Genomic DNA, 27,126 nt, shown 5'->3' with positions numbered 1-27,126 from the left:
GATTGAGCCCAGTGTGGGGGAGAGATTGAGCCCAGTGTGGGGGAGAGATTGAGCCCAGTGTGGGGGAGAGATTGAACCCAGTGGAGGGGAGAGATTGAGCCCAGTGTGGGGGCGAGACTGAGCCGGGTGTGGGGGAGAGATTGAACCCAGTGCAGGGGGAGATCGTGTCCAGTGTGGGGGAGAGATTGAGCCCAGTGTGGTGGAGAGATTGAGCCCAATGGTGGTGGAGAGATTGAGCCCAATGGTGGTGGAGATGGAGCCCAGTGTGGAAGAGAGATTGAGCCCAGTGCAGGGGGAGATTGTGCCCAGTGTGGGGGAGAGATTGGACCCAGTGTGGGGGAGAGATTGAACCCAGTGTGAGGGAGAGATTGAGCCCAATGGTGGTGGAGATTGAGCCCAGTGTGGGGGAGGGATTGAACCCAGTGCAGGGGGAGATCGTGTCCAGTGTGGGGGAGAGATTGAGCTCAGTGTGGGGGGAGATCGTGTCCAGTGTGGGGGAGAGATTGAGCCCAGTGTGGGGGAGAGATTGAGCCCAATGGTGGTGGAGATTGAGCCCAGTGTGGGGGGAGATTGAACCCAGTGTGGGGGGAGATTGAACCCAGTGTGGGGGGGAGATCGAGCCCAGTGTGGGGGGGAGATCGAGCCCAGTGCGGGGGAGAGATTGAGCCCAGTGTGGGGGGAGAGATTGAGCCCAGTGTGGGGGGAGAGATTGAGCCCAGTGTGGGGGAGAGCTTGAGCCCAGTGTGGGGGAGAGATTGAGCCCAGTGTGGGGGAGAGATTGAGCCCAGTGTGGGGGAGAGATTGAGCCCAGTGTGGGGGGAGAGATTGAGCCGAGTGTGGGGGAGAGACTGAGCCGAATGTGGGGGAGAGACTGAGCCGAGTGTGGGGGAGAGATTGAGCCCAGTGTGGGGGGAGAGATTGAACCCAGTGTGGGGGAGAGATTGAGGCCAGTGTGGGGGAGAGATTGAGCCCAGTGTGGGGGAGAGATTGAGCCCAGTGTGGGGGAGAGATTGAGCCCAGTGTGGGGGAGAGATTGAGCCCAGTGTGGGGGGAGAGATTGAACCCAGTGTGGGGGAGAGATTGAGGCCAGTGTGGGGGAGAGATTGAGCCCAGTGTGGGGGAGAGATTGAGCCCAGTGTGGGGGAGAGATTGAGGCCAGTGTGGGGGAGAGATTGAGCCCAGTGTGGGGGAGAGATTGAGCCCAGTGTGGGGGGAGAGATTGAACCCAGTGTGGGGGGAGAGATTGAACCCAGTGTGGGGGAGAGATTGAGGCCAGTGTGGGGGAGAGATTGAGCCCAGTGTGGGGGAGAGATTGAGCCCAGTGTGGGGGAGAGATTGAGCCCAGTGTGGGGGAGAGATTGAGCCCAGTGTGGTGGAGAGATTGGACCCAGTGCAGGGGGAGATTGTGCCCAGTGTGGGGGAGAGATTGGACCCAGTGTGGGGGAGAGATTGAGCCCAGTGTGGGGGAGAGATTGAGCCCAGTGTGGGGGAGAGATTGAGCCCAGTGTGGGGGGAGAGATTGAACCCAGTGTGGGGGAGAGATTGAGGCCAGTGTGGGGGAGAGATTGAGCCCAGTGTGGGGGAGAGATTGAGCCCAGTGTGGGGGAGAGATTGAGCCCAGTGTGGGGGAGAGATTGAGCCCAGTGTGGTGGAGAGCTTGGACCCAGTGCAGGGGGAGATTGTGCCCAGTGTGGGGGAGAGATTGGACCCAGTGTGGGGGAGAGATTGAGCCCAGTGTGGGGGAGACATTGAGCCCAATGGTGGTGGAGATTGAGCCCAGTGTGGGGGGAGATTGAACCCAGTGTGGGGGGAGATTGAACCCAGTGTGGGGGGGAGATCGAGCCCAGTGTGGGGGGGAGATCGAGCCCAGTGCGGGGGAGAGATTGAGCCCAGTGTGGGGGGAGAGATTGAGCCCAGTGCGGGGGAGAGCTTGAGCCCAGTGTGGGGGAGAGATTGAGCCCAGTGTGGGGGAGAGATTGAGCCCAGTGTGGTGGAGAGATTGGACCCAGTGTGGGGGAGAGATTGAGCCCAGTGTGGGGGGAGAGATTGAGCCCAGTGTGGGGGGAGAGATTGAGCCGAGTGTGGGGGAGAGACTGAGCCGAATGTGGGGGAGAGACTGAGCCGAGTGTGGGGGAGAGATTGAGCCCAGTGTGGGGGGAGAGATTGAACCCAGTGTGGGGGAGAGATTGAGGCCAGTGTGGGGGGAGAGATTGAACCCAGTGTGGGGGAGAGATTGAACCCAGTGTGGGGGAGAGATTGAGCCCAGTGTGGGGGGAGAGATTGAGCCCAGTGTGGGGGGAGAGATTGAGCCCAATGTGGGGGAGAGATTGAGCCCAGTGTGGGGAAGAGAGTGAGCCCAGTGCAGGGGGAGATCATGCCCAGTGTGTGGGAGAGATTGAGCCCTGTGTGGGGGAGAGATTGAGCCCAGTGTGGGGGAGAGATTGAGCCCAATGTGGGGGGAGAGATTTACCCCAATGTGGGGGAGAGATTGAGCCCAGCATGGGGGAGAGATTGAGCCCAGTGTGGGGGAGAGATTGAGCTCAGTGTGGGGGGAGAGATTGAGCCCAGTGTGGGGGAGAGATTGAGCCCAGTGTGGGGGTGGAGATTGAGCCCAGTGTGGAGGAGAGATAGAACCCAGTGTGGGGGGAGAATTGAACCCAGTGTGGGGGAGAGATTGAGCCCAGTGTGGGGGAGAGATTGAGCCCAGTGTGGGGGGAGAGATTGAGCCCAGTGTGGGGGAGAGCTTGAGCCCAGTGTGGGGGAGAGATTGAGCCCAGTGTGGGGGAGAGATTGAGCCCAGTGTGGGGGAGAGATTGAGCCCAGTGTGGGGGAGAGATTGAGCCCAGTGTGGTGGAGAGATTGGACCCAGTGTGGGGGAGAGATTGAGCCCAGTGTGGGGGGAGAGATTGAGCCCAGTGTGGGGGTAGAGATTGAGCCGAGTGTGGGGGAGAGACTGAGCCGAATGTGGGGGAGAGACTGAGCCGAGTGTGGGGGAGAGATTGAGCCCAGTGTGGGGGGAGAGATTGAACCCAGTGTGGGGGAGAGATTGAGGCCAGTGTGGAGGGAGAGATTGAACCCAGTGTGGGGGAGAGATTGAACCCAGTGTGGGGGAGAGATTGAGCCCAATGGTGGTGAGATTGAACCCAGTGTGGGGGGAGAGATTGAGCCCAGTGTGGGGGGAGAGAGATTGAGCCCAGTGTGGGGGGAGAGGTTGAGCCCAGTATGGGGGAGAGATTGAACCAAGTATGTAGGGAGAGATTGAGCCCATTGTGGGGGGAGAGATTGAACCCAGTGTGGGGGAGAGATTGAGCCCAATGTGGGGGAGAGATTGAGCCCAGTGTGGGGGAGAGATTGAGCCCTGTGTGGGGGGAGAGATTGAACCCAATGTGGGGGAGAGATTGAGCCCAGTGTGGGGGAGAGATTGAGCCCAATGGGGGAGGAGATTGAACCCAGTGTGGGGGGAGATTGAACCCAGTGTGGGGGGGAGATCGAGCCCAGTGTGGGGGGGAGATCGAGCCCAGTGCGGGGGGAGATCGAGCCCAGTGTGGGGGGAGATCGAGCCCAGTGTGGGGGGGAGATCGAGCCCAGTGCGGGGGGAGATCGAGCCCAGTGCGGGGGGAAGATCGAGCCCAGTGTGGGGGGGAGATTGAGCCCAGTGTCGGGGGGAGATTGAACCCAGTGCGGGGGGAGATCGAGCCCAGTGCGGGGGGAGATCGAGCCCAGTGCGGAGGGGAGATCGAGCCCAGTGCGGAGGGGAGATCGAGCCCAGTGCGGGGAGGGAGATTGAACCCAGTGTGTAGGGGGACATCGAGTCCATTGCAGGGGGAGATCGAGTCCAGTATGGGGGGGGGGGGGGGGGGAGATTGAACCCAGTGTCGGGGGAGATAGAGCCCAGTGTAGGGGTTGGGGGTGGATGGGGGAGAGATTGAACCCAGCGCAGGGGGAGCCCATGCCTAGTGTGGGGGAGAGATTGAGCCCAGTTTGGGGGAGAGATTGAACCCAGTGTGGGGGTAGATTGTGCCCAGTGTGGGGGTAGATCGAGCCCAGTGAGGGCGGAGGTTGAGCCCAGTGTGGAGGGGACATCGAGCCCAGTGCGGGGGTGGGGGGAGAGATTGAACCCAGTGCGGGGGGAGATTGAACTCTTGTGAGGAAAGCCTCGTGTGGAGCACGTGCAGGCCCATGGATAAAGGAGGAATGTAATGCTAGACTTTTAACTATATTTCTTTATTTTTCTACTGTATAAAAAGAACTGTAATGTTTAAGTTTTAACTTATTTCTTTATTTTTCTACTTTGTACCTAAGATTTTGTACCTTTGTACCCAAGATGGCGTCGGGAATGGCGACTTTTCACAGTACTCCTGTACTCGTGACGATAAAATCTATTTCTAATTCCACTGATTATGTACATTAACCCAGTATTATATCTTTGTTGAATAATTTTGGTTTTGTAATAAATCATAATTGTATTTATGAATAAACCTGGTTGATAGATCTTTATGTTTTCCAGCTGATTGAGGTAAACTATTTAATAAATAATCTTGGTAGCTGGAAAAAATAACTATTTTACGCCATGACCTTCAAGTGATGGTACACTCCTCCACTTTCAGATATAATGGCTGTGTCTGGCATGTCCTCCTATCTGTCTGTGATTTCGTTGAATTGGAGTGCAGTATCTAGCACATGCCTCTCAGACTCACTTTTGTTTCTGTGTGGGAATCTCCCAAACGCTGACTCTATCTTTGTTGTTCCCAATCAAGTGTAAGTTATCAGAGTATAGAGACGGAAATCAACTTTTTCCAATGTGAGGCTTGCTATTAATTCCATTGCTGGGATTCGTTCAGGGGTCTGTATCTCATGCATTAGAAGTGAGCTTACAGTCTGCATTTCACTGAAGGAAGCTTACATAACAAGGCGTTTGTACTGTACCCTAGAGAGTGAATTGTCAAGTTGCATGTATCAAAGTAAGTGCAGAGACTACTCTAATACAAATCTCCATGCCACATCAGTAGATGAGGGTAAATGCTTCTTGTGAACTCCATTATGCCTCATTGTCCAGATTTTCCATTCCTGTGCACTCCATTGCCAACTGCCATTGAATCATGCCCAATTCTCTGGGCGAAATCTTGAGATCAGCAGTTGTTTCATCAGCTGCTTTGTTCAACCTCTGCCTCTGAGTCATTGTTTGTGGTTGGCTTTGCTCTGGCTGTAGTTCAGGTTTCTGATGTAGCAAACAGACGTGCTTGCGGGACATGAGAGTCATCAATACTCTGTCGCCCTCAAGTGCAACACCTCTGGCAGAGATCTTTCCGGAGTCTTAACAGCATATAATGTCAGCTGGTGTAACCATAACCTAGGAACGGGTGAAGGACTACATCACCAATGGGTGTGAAGGTGCTGATCAATCACTTGTGTCTGCCCCCTTCCAGACTGTCACTGACCATCACAGCATTCGATTGACCTCAATGAGAAGAATATGAACTGTAGGGACAGGCTGGAGAAGGCAGGGGCTATTTTCCCTGGAGGGTCACAGGCTGAGGGGTGACCTTATAGAGGTTTATGAAATCATGAAGGGCGGGGACAGGGTAAAGAGTCAATGTCTTTCCCCCAGGGTAAGGGAGTCCAAAACTAGAGGGCATAGGTTTACGGTGAGAGAGGAAAGATTTAAAAGGGACCTAAGAGGCAACTTTTTCATGGAGGGTGACATGCCGGAGGAAGTGGTGGAGGCTGGTACAATTACAGCATTTAAAAGGCATCTGGCTGGGTATAGGAATAGGAAGGATTTAGAGGGATATGGACCAAATGCTGGCAAACAAGACTAGATTCACGTAGAATATCTGGTTGGCATGGATGAGTTGGACCAAAGGCTCTGTTTCTGTGCTGTACATCTCTATGACTCTATAAATTAACATTTCAAATCAAGTTTAAAAATGATAAAACAATGCCATATTGCATATAAAATTAACAAATCACCTCTGTGCATTTCCTCAGCGCCAGCCTGTTGTGTGCTTTTGCCTGTTATTGTGCTGCTATGTAGTGCTGCCCAAATGGATGTAGCCTGGCTGGTGAAGGAATGCTAGCTTGGGTGGGGAGAAGACTCCAGAAGGCCTTGAGGGATGACTTCAAGCATCTCTGGACTATGGCCCATTTTCAGGCAGCACCATCCCAGCATGCATGGCAGGATTCTGGGCATGCTGACAGGTACCAGCAGTGAGAGGGATGGAGTGGCATTTGGGTAAACCACTTGCAGCAATATATCCAGGTTTCTCAGGGTCTGACTCCTAGCAATGACCTTCATGGTTGTCTGCTTCCATTATCTTTTGACTGAATGTTTACTTCAGGTCTATAGTCCAGCTGGAAATCGCTCTGTCACAGAGGCCTCCACACCCCCCCCCCCCACACACAACCCGCAGCTCCCACACTCTCGTCACATACAGGTCAGCTTCTGTTCACCTACGACTCCCAGTCTTTGGTCCCCCTCCCCTTTATGAGGTGTAGGCCAGCCTGAAGGAGCAAAGACTTGCCTTTCGTGGTACAAGCCACTCCTGTTATTGGCCCTTGACCTTTGGAAAATCGCTGGTGCTGGCAGCACTGTCTGTCTGTCGAGATTGTTCACAGGAGCAGGAGCCTTGCGTCTGCTCACAGGGGAAATGGACTTCAAATCCCATCTCTCTCTGTCTGTTTCTTGTTGTTTGTTTCTCTCTTTCTCTTCCGTCTCCAACTCTCTGGATCTATTTTTATCTTTCTTTGCTTCTTCCTCTTTCTGCTCGCAGTTTCTTTTACTGTATTTCTCTATCCGTCTTTCTCTCGTTGTCTTTCTCACATATTTTTGGATGTTGGAGTGGAGATTTGAGTCATATTGGAGTCCCCCTGGGGTTTGTTGAGCACCTGTTTGCACTGTGGATTCTTCCTGTTGTAGAGGGAGTTTTCCCTGATCAAGGAAAAAAGGCAGTGAGCTTGTCAATGAGCTCAGCTGTTCAAGGTGAGACAAGTTAAAGGGTTATACCCTTGGGGGAGCTCTTTCGAAGTGTCTGCTTTGGGTGTAATTTCTGTAACAGACTGTCACACAGGCTCCATGGTTACATCTTATTTTTTGAGGAGTGGCACTCATTAACCCAAATAGCTAGCAAAATAACCACAGCAGTTAAACAACATTAATTAGTTTCACTATAAATGTCTGCAAGCTCTGGGCTGTGTATGTGTGAGAGTAATTTTATTTATGTTTCTTTTCCACCCACTTTAGTTTCTCATAAGTGCAACTGCCAAGTTTCTAATGAGCCACAAAAGAGTTTTGCTCCTTCCTTGCATTCTCTCCGATCTGGAGAAGCATCTTAATTTAGTCTGAAAATAGACAGACATTCATTTATAAAGGTGCCTACCACAATACACTCTATGACAACTTGTCTCAACATTGATTGAGGGTTGAATTTGGCCAGGACGTTAGATGAGATATAACACAGAACAGTGCAGCACAGTACAGGCCTTTCAGCCCACAATGTTGTGCCGAGCATTTACCTTAATCTAAGATTAACCTAACCTACGCACCCACCAATTTACTTTGTCCATGTGCTTGTCCAGTAGTCGCTTAAATGTCCCTAATGTCTCTGACTCTGCTACCACCACTGGCAGTGCATTTCACACACCCACCACGCTCTACATAAAGAACCTACCTCTGAAATCTCCCCTATACCTTCCTCCAATTGCCTTAAAATTATCCCCTCAAGACAGCCATTTCTGCCCTGGCTATCTACTCTATCTATGCCTCTCATTACTTTGTACATCTCTATCAAGTCTCCTCTCTTCCTCCTTCTCTCCAGTGTGTAAAGCCCGAGCTCACTCAACCTCTCTTCATACGACAACCCCTCCAATCCAGGCAACATTCTGGTAAATGTAACCAGAACTGGACACAATATTCTGAGTGTAGTCTAACCAGGGTTTTATAATGCTGCAGCAAAACCTTGCGGCTCTTAAACTCAATCCCCCTGTTAATGAGAACCAAAATACCATATGCCTTCTTAACAACCCTATCAACTTGGGTAGCAACTTTGTGGGATCTAGGTACATGGACCCTGAGATCCTACTGTTCCTCCACACTGCCAAGAATCTTGTCTTTTACCCTATATTCAGCATTAAAATTCAGCCTTCCAAAATGAATCACTTCACATTTATCCAGGTTGAACTCCATCTGCCACTTCTCAGCCCAGCGCTACATCCTGTCAGTGTCACATTGCAGCCTGCAACAGCTGTAACCTCAACACTATCTACAACACCATCGGCAAACGTACTAACCCACCCTTCCACTTCGTCATCCAAGTCATTTATAAAAACTACAAAGAGCAGAGGCCCAAGAACAGATCCCAGTGGGATCCCAGTGAGAACTCCAGGCGGAATACTTTCCATCCACGACCACTTGCTGTCTTCTTTCAGTCAGCCAATTTGGTATCCAGACAGCTAAATTTTCCTGTATCCCATACCTCCTGACTTTCTGAATAAGTCTACCATGGGGAATCTTATCAAATGCCTTGCTGAAATCCATGTACACCACATCCACTGCTCAGCCTTCGTCAACTTGCCTCGTCACATCCTCAAAGAACTCAGTAAGGCTTGTGAGGCATGACCTGTCCTGCACAAAGTCATGCTGACTATCTTTAATCAAACTGTGTTTTTCCAAATAGCTATAAATCCTAACTCTCAGAATCCTTTCTAGTACCTTGCTTACCACAGACGTTAGACTGACTGAACTGTTAAACTGATCCCCTTGCCTTCTCTGGTGAATGTAAAAGAACTGAGGAGAGTATCCCCCACTGTCCTGTCCAACCAACATTGCAAACATGCATTATCTGATCATGATTACATTGCTGTTTAAGGGGTTTTGTTGTGTGCCAATTTGCTGCTGCATTTCTGATATTACAACAAAAGTAGTGACAGAACTTGAAAAGTATTTCATTGGCTGGTGAATGCTTTGGGATGTCCTGATGTCATGGTCTCTGCACTCCCGATCTCTGTAATCTTCTCCAGCTCCACAACCACCACAATCTCTGCAATCCTCCAACTCTGGGCTTTTGCATGTCCCTGATTACCATTGCTGCCCATGCCTTCAAATGCTTAGGTCCTGAGCTTTGGAATTAACCAATCTCCTAGCCCTGAATCTCCCCACTCGTTGACCTATCTTTCCTTTAATACACAGCTTTGAATGTTTTCCTAACTTTTCTTTTCATGGTTCTGTGTCAAATTCTGTCTGATTATTGCTCCTTGATGCAAGTTGTTGTCAATGTGTTCTGAATTAAATTGGACCCTGATGGTCTGACATTTGAGGAAAGCACTCTTTCTGCCAATGTGCAATAGTAATTGTCATAACCGAAGTTTGTATGCTGGTTGTGTTATGGGATGGAGAGAACACAGCAGGGACGAATCCAGGCATTTTTTTGTCTCATCTGCACAGAGTTTGGGACCTCTGTGTAAAGTTCTGTAGAGAACAGCTTGCTGTTGTTTTGATACCAGCACTATTTACATGGCCTTTCCTCTTACCTTGCAGGAGAAGCGAAAAATATGCCTCCCTATCCTGGACCAAACAAGATGAGGGACTGCTATTGTACTGTCAATCTGGATCAAGAAGAGGTGTTCAGGACCAAAATAGTGGAGAAATCCTTATGGTATATGTTCTCATGCTACTGAATTTTAATTTCACTTCTACTTTTTTTTCCTACTGACAGTAAAATACTTTATCATTGTGTAAAACAATCAGAATGGCATTTCTACACTTGCTCAAATGATTCTCACTCTCTGAAACTGCTACCTACTATTGATAGACTTACACATGGCCACATATCTCTATTTCGGTAATCTCTCCAGAATTAAATGAATACAGATGTTTTGGAAGGTTGGAAGAGGTTCACAGAGAGGAAGGTCTAAGTTGATGTGGTTTATGGTTTTCGATGTTAACTCAAGCGACATATACTACAGATAGTTGGGTTCTTGATGGATCAGAGATCTTGAATTTCATTTACAACACTAACTTGTCTATAATGTGACAGACTTGCTCACAAAGTGTGGATTCTATGATTAGTGATGTTCCTGTACATTACATACTGAAGGCATTATAATGACTCCATTGTCCAGAAAGAGTGAGTGAAGATGAGCTGCTTATCTTTATACCGAAAGGTCAGATGTCGTGAAGTCAATGCAGGCACATAACATTAAAGGTGTGTCACACAGATCTGTCTGATCTAGAATCCATACCATAATGCAGCAGAGGCCATGAGGAATTTGAATGTAGAGATGAGAATTTTAAAATCAAGGCAGTGCTTGACCATGAGCCAATGTAGGTTAAGGAGCATAGGAGTGAGGTGTGGACGGGACACGCTGAGAGTTAACACATAGGCAACAGAGGTTTGTATGACCACATTTGTTTGGGGAATAGAGTGTAAGAGAGTAATTAGGAGTGTGTTGGGACAGGCAGGTCTGGAAGTAGCAAAGACACCCGATAAGGATTTCAACAGCAGAGATAGGGGCAGATGTGAGTTGATGTAATGGCGGGTGAAAAGAAGTATCTTAGTGATGGCACAGATATGTGGTCACAAGGTTGTCCCAGAGTCATAGATGACTTCAAGTTTATGAGCAGTGTGAGACAGTTGACTCAGAGAAAGATGGAGTTAGTGGTCAGGGAATGCAGTTTATAATCTGGACAGAAAACAATAGCTTTGGATTATACAAGGCTTTATGACCTTTCACTGTGGAATGCTGGGAACCAAGTCATTTCTGAATTTCAGAATTTTCTGGATTGTAGAATTATATGAGAAAGGCTAAGCATAGGTATATGTAACCATAAAACATAGACATAAAAATCTACTTGAAGCACAACACAGTGATAAAACACCATAAAGCCGTAATAAAATTGTTTTACTTATCACACCACTGTATCTCCATGCTTCTATTTGAAAATTACTGGACTACAATGATGCCAACTACATCAAGGGTCTGCTAAAAACATTTCCGGCCAACTCGTGTTTCTGAACAATATATATCTGGACTGGAGAGATTATAGTTGATTTAATTTGAGGATGTTTTTGCTAAAAATAATGAAAGAAATCCTCTTTGATCAATCTCAAGTGACCACATAGAGCAGATCTATATGAAATGTAAATTCACTAGCCTTCCACATGACGTCATTTCTGTCCCAGCGAGCTAAGGCTGGATTTAATTCAGTGACAGTGGTGAGGTCTCAGTGGGCGATAACCTGAGTTTACAAAGCTGATTCTGGATTAGTGGTGCTGGAAGAGCACAGCAATTCAGGCAGGATCCGAGGACAGGCAAAATCGACGTTTCGGGCAAAAGCCCTTCATCAGGAATAAAGGCAGAGAGCCTGAAGCATGGAGAGATAAGCTAGAGGAGGGTGGGGGTGGGGAGAGAGTAGCATAGAGTACAATAGGTCAGTGGGGAAGGAGGTGAAGGTGATAGGTCAGGGAAGAGAGGGTGGAGTGGATAGGTGGAAAAGGAGCTGGGCAGGTCGGACAAGTCCGGACAAGTCGAGTTGCTGGAGGTTAGAAACTAGGATGAGGTGGGGGAAGGGGAAATGAGGAAACTGTTGAAATCCACATTGATGCCCTGGGGTTGAAGTGTTCCGAGGCGGAAGATGAGGCGTTCTTCCTCCAGGCGTCTGGTGGTGTTGGGACCAACACATTCCACCCTGACCTTAAATTTACCAGGACCATCTCTGACACCTCCCTCCCCTTCCTGGACCTCTCCATCTCCATCAGTGACGACCGACTTGACACTGACATTTTCTACAAACCCACCGACTCCCACAGCTACCTGGATTACACCTCTTCCCACCCTACCTCTTGCAAAAATGCCATCCCGTATTCCCAATTCCTCCGCCTCCGCCGTATCTGCTCCCAGGAGGAGCGGTTCCACCATAGAACACACCAGATGGCCTCCTTCTTTAGAGACCGCAATTTCCCTTCCCACGTGGTTAAAGATGCCCTCCAACGCATCTCATCCACATCCCGCACCTCCGCCCTCAGACCCAACCCCTCCAACCGCAACAAGGACAGAACGCCCCTGGTGCTCACCTTCCACCCTACCAACCTTCGCATAAACCAAATCATCCGCCGACATTTCTGCCACCTCCAAACAGACCCCACCACCAGGGATATATTTCCCTCCCCACCCCTCTCTGCCTTCCGCAAAGACCGTTCCCTCCGTGACTACCTGGTCAGGTCCACGCCCCCCTACGACCCACCCTCCCATCCTGGCACTTTCCCCTGCCACCGCAGGAACTGTAAAACCTGTGCCCACACCTCCTCCCTCACCTCCATCCAAGGCCCTAAAGGAGCCTTCCACATCCATCAAAGTTTTACCTGCACATCCGCTAATATCATCTATTGTATCCGTTGCTCCCGATGCGGTCTCCTCTACATTGGGGAGACTGGGCGCCTCCTAGCAGAGCGCTTTAGGGAACATCTCAGAGACACCCGCATCAATCAACCAAATCGCCCAGTGGCTCAACATTTCAACTCCCCCTCCCACTCTGCCGAGGATATGGAGGTACTGGGCCTCCTCCACCGCCGCTCCCTCACCACCAGACGCCTGGAGGAAGAACGCCTCATCTTCCGCCTCGGAACACTTCAACCCCAGGGCATCAATGTGGATTTCAACAGTTTCCTCATTTCCCCTTCCCCCACCTCATCCTAGTTTCTAACCTCCAGCAACTCGACTTGTCCGGACTTGTCCGACCTGCCCAGCTCCTTTTCCACCTATCCACTCCACCCTCTCTTCCCTGACCTATCACCTTCATCTCCTTCCCCACTGACCTATTGTACTCTATGCTACTCTCTCCCCACCCCCACCCTCCTCTAGCTTATCTCTCCACGCTTCAGGCTCTCTGCCTTTATTCCTGATGAAGGGCTTTTGCCCGAAACGTCGATTTTGCCCGTCCTCGGATGCTGCCTGAATTGCTGTGCTCTTCCAGCACCACTAATCCAGAATCTGGTTTCCAGCATCTGCAGTCATTGTTTTTACCTCTTACAAAGCTGAGACAGGCACCTGGTTGGTTTCTTTACGTTGTCTAGATTTCCAACCCTAAAACAACTGTTGAACTTTAAAATTCAGGTAGATTCGCCATTAAAATATGTTGTGATGATTTTTAAAAAATGTTTGTTAATGGCCGCAAGAGTGGGATATCCACTTTCAAAATTTTGGCTGTCCAGTCATTTGTGAGCTTCAGTATTTTAATTTCCTTGATTTTACCTGATTAGTACCCAATGCAATTAAACTGAAGAATGCTGCGACAGATTCTGCTGAGGTTTACCCAGTATGGAGCTTGTTGTGATGTATCTGAAGTCTAGTATGCAGTTTGAATAATCTGCATCATTTTCCTGTTAGGATGAATGGGAAAGCACATCTGATCTTGCAATGAATTAGAAGGAAGCACCTGTGTACCATTTCTGACAAATTTAGAACAGCCCAACAGGTTTTGCATCCAATGAAATACGATCGTAGAGAGGTTGCTATTACAACATGATCATGTCCTGATAATCTGTTTAATGATGTTGGCAGAAGGGAAATTACTAACCAGGGTATTCTTCTTCTTCCAACAATGCTATGCTTTCTTTCACATCCAACTGAAAATGCAGATGAGTTTAATGTCTCATCAGAACGACTGCACCTCTGACAATGTAACTGTCCTTAGTACTGCACTTGTCAAATAAATTTTATGCTCACATTTTAGGATTGAGATTTGAACCAGCCACAGGAGGATTACTGCAGGGTCACAAGGAAGCATTCAGGCAATTACTGTGGATAAAACCATGATGCTTGTGATCCTTCTGAATAGCTTTACTGAAACATAATTCGTCTCTTATTAGAGAACTGAACTATCATTAAAATAAAGTCTGAAGTTATTTTTTTTTCTAACTTTGGTATAAACAAGTAAATTGAATGCTAATAATGGAGGGACATTACTTAAATAAATGGGTGAGTTGGGTCAGACTGATTTATGTTCTAAAACTACAGTTGTCTGCACTTGGTCAAGCATGTCTTCAGAACGAATGAAGATGAAGCAAGATCGATTTTGCAATTTGCAACTCTGACACAGGCCCTTATTTGACGGCAGCAAAGCATTGATATTTCAGCAACAGAGGCTGCTTTCTGTGCACCAGAGTATTCACCCAGGAAAATGAGTAACTGAGTCATCAGCTGGAACCTGAATCAGACACACTGACCTTGTGTTCCAAGTCCTGAGTCTCAGACCCCTCAGTGTCAGGAAAGCTTAGTCATCCGGTTTACGTTGAATAGAAAAGGAAAATCCCAATTGGTCCATCAAGGTCACATTCTGTGTTGGCTGGAGGGAGGCAACAAGATGTTGCCTCACACCAAAGTAATCACAAGGGAAAGAACAACTTTTATCTACATAATAACTTTAGTATCAAGAAACATTTTGTGGTATTGAGCAGAAACATTATAATCAAAGCCCATAAGTAGATATTTTGGCCAGGTCAAGGGATGTATTTTAAAGAGTTCCTTAAAATGGAAAAATGAGGTGGAAAAGTTTAGTGAGAAATTCACAAAGTTTAGTGCCAAGGCTGCTGAAGATGCCAATTTCAAATCAGGAAATGTCAGAGTTTGAGAAGGAGCTTTCGAGCTGGAGGAGATGGGAAGGGCCAAGGTCACCACAGAATTGAAAAAAAAGTTTGAGAGTTTTTAAGCCACAGTGTTGCTTGAGTAGGAGTCAAGGTCAGCGAGCACAGGGGTGATAGTGGAACAGGACTTGCTGTGAGTTAAAGACCTGGAAAGGCAAAAAGTACAGAAAAAAAAAACAAAAAATCTTTCCTGGGGACAAGTATTCTTGAAAATTTCTCTGTGACCTTCTCAGGCAGTCAGAGTACAAGAGATTGCACAGACCAAATTATCTAGAAAAAGGTTCTTGTGTATAATACAATCTCAGCTGCAGTCAGGAACCTGTCCAGCTCCCACCACACCCAGTGGCAACACATTCTGGAGGTTCACAACTCTCTGGGAATGGAAGACACACCCAACATCCAGTCTTATCCTTACATTTATCCCAGAATGTCTGACTTTATTCTTTTTTTATATAGCCATTGGGGATTTGAGGGATCCACCCCATTAAATTAATAGGTTTGAAAACTGAAGTCAGAAATTGGAACAGAGCGACACAAAGAGCTTTGTTGTTGCTCCAGCTGACGAAGACTGGAGTCTTCCTGTCATTCTCAGTGCTGGGAAAGTTAGGGCGAGACTTGAAGAGTGCCTACCTTTCACGTTTCCAGCTAATCTTAACTCGTAATGGAGCGTGATGAGCCAATTTCACACATCACTTACACCAAATTATTCAGTTCAAATCTCAGAGCATTTTTAATTTGCTTCTCTGCCCTTTTGTTGTTGCAAAACTTCAAATCTTTGCAAGTGAGCATTCGAGGCTTTAATGAATAAAACCAGGGATTTGGTCTGTCACTCCTCCTTTCTGAAAAGATAATTCAGTGCCAGCATTTGAACAAGAGTCTCCCTTGACAAGTGAATAAGGACACTTTGCTTTTTTAGCTTTGCCAAATAAATATACAGAGTTTTTTTTTTATATTTGGCTTTGGTTGAGAAGCAAAGCAGAATTCTCTCACATTTGCTTGCAGAGCATTTAGAGCTGGTGAACTGAATAGGGATTTTTTTTTCACATGTTACTGCTGAGGGTTTCTGTGACTTAAACTCCAGTGCGGCAGTGACTGACTATGTCCCAGTGCCCTGTCTTGGGAGATTCTGCTGCAGCAGGACAGTAGAAGTTGTGGCCAGGCGGTTTAAACCGGTCTGGTTGGTGGGGGTGGGGGTCCATTGTGGGTTCATTTGAGGATAGTTTCTACAGTTGAAAAATGTCGTGCTGAAAAAACACAGCAGGCCAGGCAGCATCCGAGGAGCAGGAGAATCGATGTTTCGAGCATAAGCCCTTCTTCAGGAATGAGGCTGGTGTGCCAAGGGGGCTGAGATAAAGGGTAGGGGGAGGGAATTTGGGGGAGGGGCCCTGGGAATACGATAGGTGGAAGGAGGTGAGGGTGAGGGTGATAGGCCGGAGAGGGGGTGGAGGCTGAATCCAGATTCAGCACCGTCCTCTTGACCTGCAATCTTCTTCCTGACCTCTCCGCCCCCACCCCCTGTCCGGCCTATCACCCTCACCCTCACCTCCTTCCACCTATCGTATTCCCAGCGCCCCTCCCCCAAATTCCCTCCCCCTACCCTTTATCTCAGCCGCCTTGGCACACCAGCCTCATTCCTGAAGAAGGGCTTATGTCCGAAACGTTGATTCTCCTACTCCTCGGATGCTGCCTGGCCTGCTGTGTTTTTCCAGCACGACATATTTCAATTCTGGTACTGCAGCATCTGCAGTCCTCACTTTCTCCAGGATAGTTTCTATAGACTAGGTGTGCATTTTATCAACTAGGCACAATTAATGTATGATTTATTCGAAATGTTTACGATGATGTTCATTCGAAAGAAACTATGTCCTGTCCTGGGTTGGGCTCAGAACGAGGGGACAGAACCTTAGAATGGGAAACTGACCAAACAGGGTGATATCAAGAGACACTTTTTCACACAAAGGAGAGTAAATGTGGAGCTGTTTCCCCCTAAAAAAGTCTTGAGGCTTCAGATGGACAATTGCCACTTCCAGTTTTTTATTTGTGATGGTTATTAAGGATTATGGAATAAAGCTGGGTAGATGGAATTAATATACAGATCAGCCATGATCAAATGAAATGTCAGAACAGACCCAGTGGGCTGAATGGCCTCTTGTTTTCTAAGACAGAAAAATACAGTCAGTATCTGAGGGATGGGTTGAGAAGGGAGGGTCATGGCCGTGTTACCAGGCAAAATACAGCATATTCTTGTCACATGGGTAGGGGTGGACATTTTTAGTGCTTTCCCTTAGGTTTAGCTTCCAGCTTCTGGTCTCTAACAATGAATTGTAATCACCAGTAAATTAGCAATAAAGTTGCATTGTCGTTGTTCTTTACTGCGCTGGCACAACACCCTACTATACTGCATATGCTGTAGATTACTTTAGAGGGGCAGCCAATATTCATGAGGCAAACTAAGCAAGCAAATATACACAACAGATGAAGTGGATGACTAGTTAAGCCTGTTATTTTTCAGGTTGCTTAAGGGAGTAATGATGGTCAGAATGTGAGGAGAACTCCCCAGTTCTTTGTCCCACTCATGGCCTGGAAAACCTTTAACTCCCAGCTGGGTGTGAGGAAAGTGGGGACGGGGTGAATGGGTAAAGGGAGACTCTGAAGCAGGGGAGGGCGTGGCGAGGAGAAGTAGGCAAAGAGGAAGTAGAAAAGCAGTGACCAAGGAGAGGGAGGGAAGGAGTGAAGGAGAAAAGGGATTGAGTAGAAGACATTACTTCTCATAATCAATGATCCCCTATCTTATGATAACTCTAAAAATTACATGTTAAAATAATTATTTTAGTCAACCTCTTCAGACATATTATAACACACCTCCCGGGCAAGTGGCCTACCAGTGTGACACAAGGTTGTCTCAGCTTTTATAAAATTCTGGAGCTGTATATGGTTTTAACAGCGGGGTTTGTTGAATCATTTGCAGCCCTTGCACTCAGACTGGACCTTGCGATGAATACTAATTAATCACTGTCATGTGACACAGAAATTAATGCCAGATGCTGCAGTACACAAAGCCTCATTCTAACATTCAGCCATGGAACAAATACTTCCTAAATCCGTTCAACCCCTCACTCCCTCCCTCACAGCATCTTTAACATTCATTCTGCGAGTTGCACGACCAACCTTACCAGCACTGTGGGGAATTTGTGATCTAGGACGATGTTCTTTCGATCACAAACAGCTGATGCATTGCTCAGGAACTCTGCTGAATGGTGGTGTTTATCAGCAATGTTTACCAAAATGACCCCACCCCCCGCGGCCAACTTCAAGGCACATCTATTCCTTCACAATAAAGGCAGACCGTCCAGTTGAGGCTGAAAGTTATAGTGTTGATGCACGATACTAGAATGTGTTAGAATTATTTTTAATGGTGAAATATACATAAAAGATTAGCTTTCAACTTTAACTTATCAGCAAAGTTGGACCTGTCTCTTTAAGACACTTTTTAAGGTGTATAGTGGAAACTCAAAGGCATGTTACAAGTGCGCTTTCTTGGGCCATGAAGCCTTGGGAGTGGGACTTGAACTGGGAACCTCTGGCTCAGAAGCATGGGCGCTACCCACTGCATTTTCTCCCTTCAGGGAAACTAGGAATGGGTAATGATTTGGAAGAACCGGTATTGGACTGGCGTGTACAAAGTTAAAAATTCACACAACACCAGGTTTTAGTCCAACAGGTTTAAATGAGTAACATCATGTTCTAAGAATGAATAAGAACAATTCTGAATGAGGACCTGATATGCTGGCCTGCCCTATCACATTACCACAGAAACTATTTCATATGTTTTATGTCTCTTGTTTTCCATAAGTTGGAATTAATCACAGTTTTAGTATCAAATGCTGGAACTTCATTGGCTGTTTTTCTTGCCGCTATCCATGTGACTCATAGACTGATACATTGCTACAGGTCACATGACTGACATGCAGCAATGAATGTGGCGCCTGAATACAGGTTCATAAAGCAGTTAGTTCCTTACTCTTTATGGAAAATATAACAGTTTACCCTTTTGGTGAGACATTAAACTGAAGCCCTGTCTGTCCACTCGGCAAAAATTAAGGTCCCACTGTTTTGATGACCAGAAGATGGGTCTCTTTAATTTCCTGCCAGTATTTATCCCTCAACTATCACATTGCTGTTTGTGGGAACTCACTATACAGATTTTGGCTGCTGTCTATGACATTGCATTATGATTGTGGTTCAACAAATACATAATTAGCTGTAAAACATTTCTGGAGGTCATGAGGGGTGTTATAAAAATGTATGTTTTTCTGTTGGAACATATGTGAGAGGTTATTTTAATGGGGGTCAAATGACCATTTTCATCATTTTTAACTTTTCTTGTGTTGTTGAGATTCCCCGCTTGTCTCTGCCATCATGAAGTTGGTTTCAAGTTTGTACAATTAGGAGTCAGATGTTCCAAGGCAAACACTGAAAAACTAAAGAGCCATCTGGGAGTCATGTGAAGTTTAAAGGATCAAACATGGAATATTTGTACTTTGAAGTTCTTTGAGCTGTGATTACTCTTTTGTAGCTATTCCCAGGTTTTGGCCTGTCAAGCCATAAGTGTTCCAGTGAGTGAGCATCTCACGATTGCTTTACATTGTTTGAATTTTATCATTGACACAGTGTTGCCCAGAGTCCTGTCCAAATTGTATTTTGTTAAATCATTTTTTTGAGAATTGCTAAAGAGAGACCTGTTGCAAAGGTTTTTTGTCTTTCACTGATCTGAACTAATTCAAGAATGCAAAATTTCAAATGATCTCAACAATCTATATTCCAGGGGAAAAGAGTGTAGATTGGCTGGCAAGTTGACAGTCAAATTGCCAAGCCATTGTCATGGGGAAAACACTGAGGAACTATAGGCCCTCTCAGCTGCTCAGCAATTCAGAAAAGGTACAAAACTTGAATGTGTTTTTAATGCCAAAATATATATTATTCATTTAAAAAATCTGTTAAGTGCATGCAAAGGTCTAATAGTTCTATACAGGTTTTGAGGAGCAAAAAAACAACACATTGGCATTTGCTGTTCTTCAGAGCTTCCATGCAGTTGCAAAACAAAGCATTTTCTCCTGATGTAAGGAAACCTATTTACATTCCTTTTATGACAACGAAGGGGTCTTGGATCTTAACAAACTGTTGTTATACTTTGGCAGAAAAACCTTAGTTGGTGGTCTTTCCCCACTGTGCCTTGGCGGCAGCTGCCCCAAGCTTTAATGTGTTCCTCAGCATGTAGTCCTGGACTTGGCAATGTGCCAATCTGCACCACGCAGTCGAGGTAAACTCTTTACACTGAAAGACCAACATGTTTCCGGCAGACCAAAGAGCGTCTTTCACCGAGTTGATGGCTCCCCAAAGGGTGGCATGGTGGCTCAGTGGTTAGCACTGCTGCCTCACAGCACCAGGGGGGACCTGTGTTCGATTCCAGCCTTGGGTGAATGTCTGTGTGGAGTTTGCACATTCTCCCCGTGTCTGCGTGGGTTTCCTCTGGTTTCCTCCCACAGTCTAAAGATGTGCAGATCGGGTGAATTGGCCATGCTAAATTTCCCATAGTGTTAGGTGCATTTGTGAGAGGGAAGTGGGTCTGGGTGGGTTACTCTTTGGAGGGTCTGTGTGGACATGTTGGGCCAAATGGCCTGTTTCCACACTGTAGGGAATCTAATCTAAAGTGTAGTCGATGTGTATCTCCCCCAATGAACAGCCCGTGGAGCACAGAGCCCTCCAGCATGGAGCTCCATGGATGAAACTTGACAAAAACCACTCCATCTCTCTCCAGAGCTTCTTTGCAAAGGTGCAAAACATGGCCCTGTCCACAGCAATCAGTGTTGACATGCCGACCAAACAGCACCCTTTTCTCTTGTTGTTTCAATTGTGACTGTTGAAATTTGGCATTTGTCCTGATGCGTGCAAGACAAGTATTTCTGTTTACAGCAATATTCCAGTTCTGTACTAACAAGCAACTGTTTCCATTTTGATAAACTTACTATTAGCGTAGAGTCGCTAACAAAACTGGATTTGATACAGCTTAAATAGCTCAGGACAGTTGCTGTGAGATTGGAGTCACCAATTAAACCAGATCTGGCTATTACATCAAGTTTCTTTCCCTAAAGGTCATTCTTGATCCTTCTGGTGTTTTATGGCAATCCAGTAACTTCATGGTCACTTTTACTGACATCATCCTTTTATATTTTTAAACTGAATTGAACCTGTTGTGGAATTTGATTTCATTTTCTCTGGACTATTAGCCTCGTAACTCAAACACAACACAAATGAACCTGATAACTGTTTAGACTGAACACAAACTAAGGGTTTAATAATATAATGATTTATTTTATAAGAAAGGCTGAAAGCAAATCAACTTACAAAGACCATCTCTCTTTCAGCCCCTTTTATGGTGAAGACTTCTATTGTGAAATTCCAAGAACTTTCCGCTATTTAGCATTTTATATTTTTGACAGAGATGTCTTTCGGAGGGATTCAATTATTGGTAAGTGAAACGTTTGCTGATCAATTATTTAATTTGCAGATAGATCTTCCAACATTGGCCTTTTGTCAAGTACATAATATCTCCCAACTCAGCTCTTGGGGATGTTGGTGGGATGGAGGCATTGAATCTGTCTCCTCTGCATCATTCCAAACACTTATTGTCAATTTTACCTGGGCAGGCAGTACTTCAGGGTGGATATCACTTCCAGCTGTATTTAGAAAGCAAATTACTCCCTTTTTCTTTAATTTGTTAATACTAATTTCAGGGGATGAAAGAAATCATATTATAATAACGATTGTAAAAGGGATGAACAGACAATTGGTTAGTCTTCAGCACGCAAATAAGCATTCACCATATTGAAGCTTGTGCTAATTATCGATTTGCTCCCAGTGTACTAATTGTTCTTCACTAAATGCCCGTCAGAAGATGGTGATGACATACAATATAGTTTTAGACATTTTCATAGATTTTTAAGCAACTGAGTAGCATACTAGGTCACTTCAGAGGACAATCAACTCACACTGCTCTAGCTAAGGACGTCAGATTTCCTTCCTTAAACGACATAGCAAACCATTTTTTTTAAAGCAGCAATTCACTAAGTTTACTGAGATTAGCTTTCAATTTCCAGTTTATTTATCAAACAAAATTTAAATCCCCTCCCGTAGCTACTATGATGGAATTTGAACTCATGTCCCACAATCATTAATCCAGGCTTCTGGATTACTAGGCTCAGTACATAACCACCATGCTACCTCTCTGCACTACAGGCCAAGAGCTAGCTTTGGAAAACATGTGCACGTTATGCAGGATGGGTGATATATTCCATAACTGAAGAGAATTTACCTTATTCCAGGTTAGTGCTGGGGTTTAGAATCTTGGGTTCCTTTCAGATCTCTGGCTGTATGGCAGCGAGGGAAATATTCAGTTATTTTCTGTTCTGAAAGCTGAGCAGGAGAATTAAAATCAGCCTGTGAGGCAGAGGAATCCTAACTCACAAAATAGATTGAATATGGCAGAGAACCCTCTGACACGGCTACACAATGATTAGTTACATGACAACAACAACTTACTTTTATACAATTTCTTTAATGTAGAGAAAAAAATCCCATGGTGCTTCACAGGAGTGTATTCCAACAATACGTGAAATTTGTTTCTTGTATATCTTGTGTGATTTGTTCATTTGCTCCCTCAGTTGAAAACATGATGTTTATATATTCAAAAATAATTTTTCAGTTGACAGCTGTAAGTAGATTGTCTGATCTTTTATCTCATTGCTGTTAATAGGACCTTGGTGTGCACATATTTGTTGCTACATTTCTTACACGTCAATGCTAGATACACAGTCAGGTCCCACCAACCGTAACAGGGATCTGTTGCATGAGGGATAAACTTGGATTGAAATTTCTTGGGAATCAAGTGTCCTGGAGCTTTGATATTCCATTCACAATATAGTACTCATTCAGTACTGACCCTCTGACAGTGCAATCCTCCCTCTTACAGATCCCCTGCAGACCAGCACTCCCTCAGTACTGACCCTCTGACAGTGTGGCACTCCCGCAGTACTGACCCTTTGACAGTGCAGCATCCCTCAGTACTGACCCTCTGACAGTGCAGTATCCCTCAGTACTGACCCTCTGACAGTGCCGCAATCTGTCAGTAATGAGCATTAGACAGTGCAACACTCTCTCAGTGCTGATGCTCTGACAGTGCAGCACTCCCTCAGTACTGACCCTTTGACAGTGCAGCACTCCCTCAGTACTGACCCTTTGACAGTGCAGCATCCCTCAGTACTGACCCTCTGACAGTGCCGCAATCTGTCAGTAATGAGCATTAGACAGTGCAACACTCTCTCAGCATTGACTCTCTGACAGTGCAGCACTCCCTCAGTAGTGACCCTCTGACAGTGCATCACTCCATCAATACTGATGTTATGACAGTGCAGCACTCCCTCAGTACTGACCCTCTGACAGTGCAGCACTCTCTCAGTACTGGCCCTCTGACAGTGCAGCACTCCCTCAGTACTGACCCTCTGAGAGTGCAGCACTCCCTCAGCACTGACCCTCTGAGAGTGCAGCACTCCCTCAGCACTGACCCTCTGACAGTACTAGAGTATGGGCTCACATCTGTGGATCTGTGCCTGATCTTCTGACTCATACTTGAGAGTGCTATCCACTGAGTCATGAGTGATTTACCTGGCAGCGAGTGAAGCCCTATAATCTCTATCAGATTTCATTGTTAAATTGTTATATAAATAAGAACAGAATGGTTCAAGAGTCATGTTATGGCAGGCTGACTGATTCAATGCATTTTTCTTCTGCTTTGGAATTATTAGGCTTAGTTTTTAGCTTTGAGGTTTGCAGACTCAGTGTTGTTCTCACAGGCTCTTGCACTTGCAACTGTTTTTAAAAAAATCAGAAGTCTTGGGAAGTCAATCTGCTAATTGCTGTTGTGCTGACAAAATCAATTGAACCAAAGATTTAAGAAACAATAATTGTTTGGTTTGCATTGAGTGATGGATCAGTTATGCACAGAAAACAGCCAGTCTCAGGGCTTTTAACAGTGGAGAGGAATATGTTCCTGCTATCCTCCCCTGCCTGTCTTTAGAAATACAACTGCGAAATGTTTTGAGGTCTTGTTACTACACACAAAATACTGAGTCACTGCAAGTCATTTTTGCGTAGCGTGTTGGAATCTTTTATGTCGGGAATGCTTTTTGACAGACTGAGTGAATGGGCAAAGCTGTGGCACGTGTGACGTCCATTTTGGGGTAATGAAGGATAGATGAGATACTTCCTAGATAGTATGGTGGGATATCCAAAGAGATTTGGGAGTTCAGGTGCATAGATCATGAACAGGTGCAAAAAATAGTAAAGAAAGGTAATGGAATGATGGACTGGAATACATTGATGCAGAAGTTATGCTGTAGTTAGACAAAACTTGGGTTAGACCCCTCTTGGAGTACTGTGAGAAGATCTGGGCACCACATCTTAGGAAGGATTTTTTAAAGTCTCGGAAGGACTACAAGTTATGTTTACAAAAATAATACCTGGACTTCAGGGGTTAAGCTATGATGAAGGATTATACAAATTAAGCCTATTTTCTCTAGAATTTAGAAGGTTAAGGGATGATCTGATTGAAGTGTTCATGATATTAATCGAAAAAGACGGGGTAGATAAAGATCAACTTTTCCATTGGTTGGGGCTTCTAGAATTAGGAGGAATCGTATGTGAATTAGAGCTGGATAGTTCAGGGGAGACATTAGGAAGCATTTCTACACAAAGGGTGGGAGATGTTTGGAACTCTCTTCCACTCATGGCAGTGGATGCTGGATCTATTGTTAATTTTAAGTCTGAGATTTTGTAGTTGTTTAATCTTGAAATTAAGTTGGTCTTGCACATGGTACACAAGATTCCATACAAAGATTGGACAAACACTATGTTGGACAAACAGGCAGACAACTAGCAATCTGCATCCACAAACACCAAATAGCCACTAAACGCCATGACCAGTTGTCCCTAGTACCACACACACAAATAACAAGGACCACAAATTTGACTGGGACAACACAACGATCATACGACAAGCTAAACAGAGGAGAGCCAGAGAATTTCTAGAAGGATGGCACTCATCCATCGACTCAATCAACAAATCATAGACCTAGACCCAATATGCTGGCCACTACAACGAGCAACATGAACTGGCAACTGGAAGCAGCAGGAATGGAACCAAATAAATTCCAGGAGACACAGTCCAGCAGCACGTCACAGGAGGCTCCAAAGCCCTGAAAATGTCACCCAGACAGGGGATGAAATGTCTGCAAATCAACTTCCAGCTCGGCGAACATACCCACAACCACCACAACCAGCACCCCAGCTACAAACCTTTACACATTCTGTGAAGATATTAAAGGATATGAGTCAAAGGCAGGTCAGGTTTAGGGTTGGGCCACAGATCGGCCACAATCTCACTGAGTGGTGGAACAGGCTCGAGGGGCTGAATGGTCTACTCCTGTTCCTATATTGATCAGAATTAGCCGACATATCTCATCTGAAAGACTGTAAGTCTGACAGTGCAGTGCTCCCTCAGTACTGACCCTCTGATAATGCAGCTCCTCCTCAGTGCTGTTTCTCCAATAGTGCAATTCTTGGGATATCCTGATAAATTAGTAACGTTTGATAAATTGGAGATTTTTCTTTATTGTTTTTTATGCAGCTGAGGGAGTTCACGGCTTTTTGTTGGAGGACTATTCTATCTTGAGCTCTGTTCATGTGGAACGGGTATAATGCAAGAGAACTGACTTCACCTCAGATTGACCCAACCCTTGGCAGGAACCCCAACTATACTACTGGGATTGCACTGAGTTCATTCGGTCCTAGGATATGAGTGATGTCCAAGACTTGAAGAACTACATTCCAAACAACATTATTTCTGTTTTCTGAAAGAGTCAACACTTCTTGCTGTTGAGTGTTTTTTAAATGCTGTTGATTGTTCATTTCATGGAGTACATGTTATTTTTCTTTCATGCACATGAGTCTTATCTTCTTCCTTACACCTGGTCCAGAAATGTCACAAGTTTAAAATGTTTGTCCTTGTATTCAAATCTCACCCCTGCCTTTATCTATAAACCTTCTCCAATCCTACAGCCCTTCTGAGACTTCTGCACTCCTCCAACTCTGGACTCTTGCCCTTCCTCGATATCCAGCATTCCATCCCCGATATCTGGCATTCCTTCTCCGGTGGCCGTTCCTTCAGCTGCCTGATCTGTGAGCTTTGATATTTCCTCTCTCAACTCCACTTTTCTCTCTCTGCGATTCTTTGTAAAGCCCACCTGTCCCTTCAGCCTGCTGGGAAAGGAGGGTTTGAGTTATAAACAGAGGCTGTATGGGCCGGGGCTTCTTTCACTGGAGCATAGGAGGTTGAGGAGTGACTTTATACAGTGTGAACCCCCGTATCCGTGGAATCATTTTCTGCAAAATCAGTTACCCATGGTTTCCCACGGCCTGAACATTTAAAAGGGAGCGTTCTAGAACCAAGGACCAGTGGGCTGCTGGGAGGGTATGTTTCCCATTTAAGTGAATGGGTTCGCGACGATCTGTGGTTTCGGCCTTCTACAGTAGGTTCAGGAACATATCCTCCCGCGCATGCAGGGTGGCTACTGTGGATGTTTATGAAATCATGAGGTGAATGGTAGTGTCTTTTCCCTTGGGTTGGGGATTTCAAAACTAGGGGGCATATTTTTAAGGTGAGAGGAGAGAGATTTAAAAAAGACACGAGGGGCCATTTTACACAGAGAGTGGTTTGTGTGTGGAATGAACTTCCTGAGGAAGTGATGGATGAGGGTACAGTTACAATGTTTAAAAGACATTTGGATAAGTACATGAATAGGGAAGGTTTGGAGGGATATGGGCCAAGTGCAGGCAGATGAGGATAGTTTAGTTTGGGATTATGTTTGGCATGGAAAGGGTCTGTTTCTGTGCTGTATTACTCTATGACTCGTGCTGGTGGATGAAAAACCCCCTCCGTTTCCAGGGTTCAGCTCACTGTCAGAAAAATCAGACACATTGCAGATTTGATCCAGTTCTGCTTCTACAGTTCTCTCATGAGCAGTTGCTCCTATTGTGGTTTCAAGAACTGGTGACATAAAACAAAGTGTATGCTGGAGAAGCAGGCTTGTTCTCCTTAGATTAAGGTGAGATTCATTCGAGCTGTTCGCCAGCATGAAGGGCTTCAATGAAATAATTAAGGAGAAACTGTTCCAATGGCAGGATGTTTGGCAATCTGCGTGGACACAGTTAAGTTAATTTGGCAACAGACTTCTATTTCTCACATAGCTGTGATCTGGATAACACTGCTTGAATGGGTGGTGAAAACAGATTCAGTAAAAACTTTTAAAAGAGACTTTAATAAATACTTAAAAGGGAGACATTTGCACTGGTGAGGGGAAAGAGAGACTTTAATAAA

The 27,126-nt window shown here is 45.9% G+C and overlaps 1 protein-coding gene across 1 annotated transcript in view; it reads left to right on the top strand.

Moving 5' to 3' along the window:
• The window catches only part of rasa3 (RAS p21 protein activator 3), a 193,014-nt gene that overhangs the window by 92,844 nt on the left and 73,044 nt on the right, over positions 1–27,126 (top strand). The window contains exons 2-3 of the mRNA XM_043691244.2: positions 9,533–9,650; positions 21,062–21,165. Coding sequence (XP_043547179.1) covers positions 9,533–9,650; positions 21,062–21,165 — 222 coding nt within the window. The remainder of the gene's footprint in view (positions 1–9,532; positions 9,651–21,061; positions 21,166–27,126) is intronic.

Source organism: Chiloscyllium plagiosum, unplaced genomic scaffold (genome assembly GCF_037043375.1).
Source record: "Chiloscyllium plagiosum isolate Xiang-an unplaced genomic scaffold, Cpla_swu_hap1 HiC_scaffold_6, whole genome shotgun sequence".
Taxonomy (NCBI): Eukaryota; Metazoa; Chordata; class Chondrichthyes; order Orectolobiformes; family Hemiscylliidae; genus Chiloscyllium; species Chiloscyllium plagiosum.
The sequence above is the reverse complement of the archived record's forward strand: the minus strand, read 5'-3'. Positions and strand labels throughout refer to the sequence as shown.